At 40.4% G+C, this 5,668-nt stretch overlaps 1 protein-coding gene across 3 annotated transcripts in view; it reads left to right on the top strand.

Moving 5' to 3' along the window:
* The window catches only part of ORC5 (origin recognition complex subunit 5), a 150,228-nt gene that overhangs the window by 25,138 nt on the left and 119,422 nt on the right, over positions 1–5,668 (top strand). For all 3 annotated transcript variants that reach the window (XM_006032955.3, XM_025214712.1, XM_025214713.1), the window contains exon 6: positions 3,599–3,710. In XM_006032955.3, coding sequence (XP_006033017.1) covers positions 3,599–3,710 — 112 coding nt within the window. The remainder of the gene's footprint in view (positions 1–3,598; positions 3,711–5,668) is intronic.

The raw sequence follows: 5,668 nt of genomic DNA, 5'->3' as shown, positions 1-5,668 counted from the left end.
GTTGCATGCGGCGGGCCCTCTCTGCCGCTGCTGGTGCTGCTATCACCGCTGCTCTCCCAGCAGCTGCTGCAGTTAGTGTCGCCGCCTTGGCTGGCCCCTCCGGGCTGGATGTGTGTGCCTCACTGGCACGGGTCCCACTCTCGGGGTTCCCTGCGGGCTTCCCCCGCCTCCCTTCCGGCCCTGCTTCCGGGGCCGCCTTTTATCTCAGCCGGGCGGCATCTCCTGCCGGCGTCGCCCGGCCCCAGCTGGATATAAGCGCGGCTCACAAACCGCGCTGGCGGTCTCCCCTCGCGCGTGTCCCTACTCGCTCCGGCCTCTGTGTGGGGTAAGTAGGTGGTTACTCCCCCCCTGGTCCGGCCCCGGGGTACCCTTCTAACCCCAGCGTCCCTGGGACACCATGTTTAGGCACCAGAATACATGGGGGTGACTTTCAAGAGCACTAAGCATCCAGTAGCTTTTGTTAGATTTGGTGGAAAATGTAGATGTGTGGCTTCTCTGCTTAATTACCAGGTGTCATGAATTTACTATGTAAAGGTGGGTTTCCAGAGAAAGATGTAGTGAATCTTTTGGAGCTGTGTCAATCTGCTGCTGAACATTTCCTCATGTCTTAGATGGAAAAGAGGTTGGATTGTCAGAAGTGGAAAGAGGTAGGGTTTCATGAAGTCATGGGGCAGTTGAGGAGTGGATCTTGGGGGCAGAATGTCTGCGTTTCTGTGGGAAATTGTTACTGAAAATGGTTTGAATGGCTATGGGGACCCATTAAGTGTCAGTATCTAAGCACTTGAGTTGCCTATAGCACTTGTCTGCTAAAACACTAGTCAGTCTAGGTGAAAAGCGCAATGAAAGGAATCTCTGGAAAAATTTCCTCTTGTTAAACTAAGTTTCTATTTTAAAAAGAAGAGTCTATTAGAGAACCTTAAGGATTCAATTTTGGCAGGAAGTGACAATAGAGAGATAAAAGGAACTCACTCTGAGCTTCAGTGAATGGGAACAGCAGGTGATCCTCCCCAGGCAATTTCCACTTCATATTAAAAGATTTATTGTATAAAACTATTTTGAATATACACTGCCCTCACTAAATGTTTTCTGTAGGTGCTTTAACTGAAACTCTCCACCCTACAAGGACATGTTGGAAACCTCCTTGGATCAGGGGTAGGGGGCAGTGAGGTGTGGCACAGTGAAAGAAGAAATCAGGGTTAAAAAAAAAAATGTTCTCATTCACTGATGAGCAGCTTAAATTTCCTGACCACAACCAAGGCTCTTTCTAAATGCTGAATTCAGTGGTGCTAAGCCATAGAAATATTGGATTACAATGAATCCCACACCTCAAAAATTAAAAGCCTCCTCCTGGATAGGAGAAATTTTTGCATGAATGCATGTATTTTCTGAAACGTACATTGGCTTAAGTTACAGGGATGTATTTGGTAGCCTTGTTGGTCTGAGACAAAAAGAAATGCGGAAATCTAGAACTCTTGGTTCAGAAATGATATCTTTTATTAGACCAAGTAGGAAATTGCAAAAAAATTCTCATTTTCTGCAGAATTGGTTTTTTTTGCAATTTCCTAGTTGGTCATATAAAAGGTATAATTTTTGAACCAAGAGTTCTAGATTTTTGTATTAGCTTAAGTTATTCACTTGTGTTGTCCATCAAACACTGAGTGTTTAAAATAGTACTAGGTGTACAAGGTTTTCTCTTTCTGGTAAGCTTACAAAAATTGAATGGAACTTAGATTTTTAGTGTTATCCTCCTTCATATTACTCTTTCACTTCACTTGCTAATTATTTGTGTGAATTAGTATGCATTATAAGGCTGGAAAGCTAAGTATATTGGACTTGGCTCAAACCTCATTGAAGTTGGTCTGAATCTTTATATTTGTCTTCAGCGGGCTGTGGATCATACCCGTGGTAGACAAATGCTGTATCATTTGTGAATGCGGCTCTTCCCTTGGTTGTGAAAACTTGTACAGTGTAGATGTGGGTGGGACAGTTTTTCATAGCTGTATGTTGATCTCGCTAGCAAGAGACTATTGTAGGCATATGTCAGTGTCACTGATTTGCCATCTCATGGTTTCTTTGCATGTAATTTAAGATGCCCAGGGTCAAATAAATGGAAAACGTTATCAATTATATTTTAATAAGAAATATTTTTGTTTGAATTGCTGATCACTTTTGCAGCACTAGTGCTTGATTACAGAAGCATAAGGTACAATGTTAGTAGTCTTACCTGTGGTGAGGACAATGTTAGAGAAGAGATTAAAAAATACTGGCGTATAAATTGGTTGTTCCACCTTGCTGTTAAACAGGATACCTAACTGTACAGTTGAAATAGCAGACAGAATCATCATGCATCAGCACATTGTAAATCAGTTTACTACCTTTGAATCTACCAAGGAATAGCATTTTACATAAGGTAGAACAGTATACTTAAAGTAAATTTTTAATGCCTTTTTCTGATGATCTGTGTGCAAGTAGTTTGTTCCTTTGTCTTTTTGGAATCAGTGTTCCAGGTTTATTTTTTTTTTTTTCACTTCTGTGGTGATTAATTGATTTTTACTTTCCAATTTTGCAAGTAATATAAGGAAACATAGCCTACTTCAAGAGCTCTGAAATATTTATTGAAGAAGCATTCTTGAGGGCCTCTGTTTTTATGCTGAGTTTATAGTACAGTTGCAGAAATACTTAGAGATAAAGACTGCAGTATTACATTTGTGCATTATTAGCACAAAATGTGTTGTAGATGGATTGGTTTACTCAGAGTATCTTTCCAGAGAGTGATGATAAACTCCTGTAAAGGCATCTTTTGCATGAAGGAAATTTCTTATTTAATTAAAGAGTGCAAAATATATCTAGCATGGCTTTTTGTATCTCTTTGAAGTTGGTACTTGACTTATTGTAAAAAAAAAAAAAAGTTATTTGAAATATTTCTTTCATTCTTAATAAATAGAAAATGTTAGAACTCAATAAAATAACGCATTTTTTGACATAAAGAAAAATGTTGTTACCTGTTGAACTGAATAACAAAGTTGGAAATTGCATGTTCCTATAAACTTTATTGAAATGTCATTATAGAGTATTAAACCAATTACAATAACTATCGTTAAAATTGCAAAACAGTCAGTAAAGTAGAGAGAGAATTTTTACCACGCTGGAGCAGGGGGAGGGAAGTCAGCTGACATTTATAAATAATTCTGAAGTATCTTTCCTGAACAAAAACATTGCTCTTCCTTTACCTCCTCAACCCTTCCTGTTTAAATCTAGACTTTCCTTAAGAGATTAATTATCAAGGTAAAATGTTGTCTTAATTTGGGGGCAAGAAAGGAAAGCATTTTGATATGCCTAATACCAGGGCCCCATCACCCCAAATAGTGTAAGTGTCAATTAAATGGTAAGAGATGTACAGGAATCCCAGACAGTTACAAAGATCTGCAAATGTATGAGCGTCTTGATTAGGCCACCTGAAAACTTATTAACATGCTGATAATTTGTGTTAAACTCTGAATTTGATTACATTCTTTGAATGAAGAATGCTAACAGTCATTCTTCTGATTAATATTTTTTATATGCAAGGTCACCTTCTCCTTCTTTCTTCTTTTTACAGGCAGACAGAAATGTGACTGTCATCTTGGTCACTGAAATTGTATGGGAACTGTTCCGTCCAAATACAGGATGCTTTGAACCATTCACCTTATATTTTCCTGACTATAGCATAGGTAATTCATTTTCCCCATTTTTTAAAAGAAAAAAGTACTTGAAAAGCTCTCTGCAGATGGGGTTTTGGTGGGGGTGGGAAGGAGTGTTGTGTATTTGTTAACCATTATGACTTTTCCTGCAAGTAGGTTTAAGTCATTTAGAAAACCTGGTAATTGAAAAGGTATGCTGTATACTAGAATTCGGAGGGCTTTGTTCATATGGACGCAAATGAAAACACCCTTTGGCTTTTGGCCAAAGTATCATGGCTAAACTGAATATGAAATGTAGAAATGTATTGATGTAGTCGGGTGCCCGGGCAGGTGCCACACTCATGGCAGCTTCCAGTCGCTGTACCATAAGATCGTGATTATGTGGTTGCAGTGGCAGATGTGCTTTCCTATGGCTCCTCTCTCCCCTCACACCCAAGTTGGCACCCAGGGCAACTACCCTACTCATGCCATTGATTAAATATATTATTTTAGGTGCTGGTACTTAATTCTGTCCCAGAAGGAAATTTGAATTTCACTATAAAAAGGAAAAAAAAATTACTGAAACTTTGTGTTGGCTTTCTTAAATAGTATGGAGTAATCAATCATTTTAATCAACAATGTAAGAATATTCTGGTAAAATAATATGTATGAACTATGATTTTTTTAATGTGCTTGTCGCGAATATAAAAAAACCCTTAAGTTACAAGAAAAATCCATTGAACAGTCTTTGATTTATGGATATCATATACTGCTTATCTCAGCTTTAATAAAAGCTAAGGAAATTCAGACTAAAAATTATTTAAGCTAGTATTAAGGTTGAAAGCATATTGCTGTTTGAAATATTAATAGGCTATCATCATTTTTTATTTATTTGTATTACAGTAGTACTTAATGACCCCAATTGAGATCAGGGCCTCATTTTAAGCATTATAATCCTGACCTGAACAGCTTATTGTGTGAATTGTTGGGGGAGAGGAAGGGGTGGCAGGATACAGATCTGTGGCAGAGCTAGCAATAGAACTCAGAGTTTCTCAATCCTGGTCTAGAGCCCTGTGCTTTGGATGCCCCTACTTCATTTAAAAACAAAATGCTATGAAGTCAAGAAACCTTATGCAAGGTCTCGATGCCACCCATAGCATTTACTTTATAGTCCCAAGTGCTGTATACATCTGGATCAGACATTCCTTTCCCTTTAACTCAATGTTTCTCAACCTTTTCCAGCCCAAGGCACACTTACACTAACAACATTTTTCTGTGGCACACCTGTTAAGGCATTCCCCATCTTCATACCTATTGTAGCTCATTGCCACGGCAAAATTCCACAGCACACCTGTTCATTTCTGACAGCACAATTTTGTGCTGTGTCGCACGGGTTGGGAAACACTGCTTGAACTCAGACGTCTGAGTTTTCATTATGAGCAGTTCCGCACCAGCGACAAAGCCATGCAATAACCACTGGACTGCCACCTGACACAGTAGGGTAAGAGACTACCTTTCTCAAGTCCAGGTTGTGGACTGTATCTCATGCTCTACCTTCTGTGTCCCAAAGAACTTCCTAGACATTAGCCATCATGGATGTGTGTATAAGGGACAATGCAGTGCTGTGTTCTGTAGTTTCAGGTCCCGGAAGCGGAATAGCTCCATTAGTGTAGTTCTCTGCCTTGGCTCATTAACCCTGCTGAGTTAGCTAACTTGAGAATGTCTACCTAGCACTGCATTGTGTAGGGGTGCACCGATAGAGATTTTTGGGGCCGATACAGATAGCCAATTTTTAAGGAGGCATATTGACTGATACCGATCCGATTTCCGATTTGAGTCTGGCAGTGTGGAGAGCTGCCTCCAGTTGGTAAGTCTGGTGTGGTGGGAGGGGGAAAGGAAGGGGTGTGGACTGGGGCTGGGGCTGGGGAGGGAGGCGTGGGGCTGGGGCTGGGGCAGGAGCTGCCTGGTTGGGACAGGGCCGGCACAGGATGGAGCGGCAGCTCGTGCGG

Source organism: Alligator sinensis, unplaced genomic scaffold, assembly GCF_000455745.1.
Source record: "Alligator sinensis unplaced genomic scaffold, ASM45574v1 scaffold915_1, whole genome shotgun sequence".
NCBI lineage: Eukaryota > Metazoa > Chordata > Crocodylia > Alligatoridae > Alligator > Alligator sinensis.
This window is presented reverse-complemented; position numbering and strand designations above follow the sequence as displayed.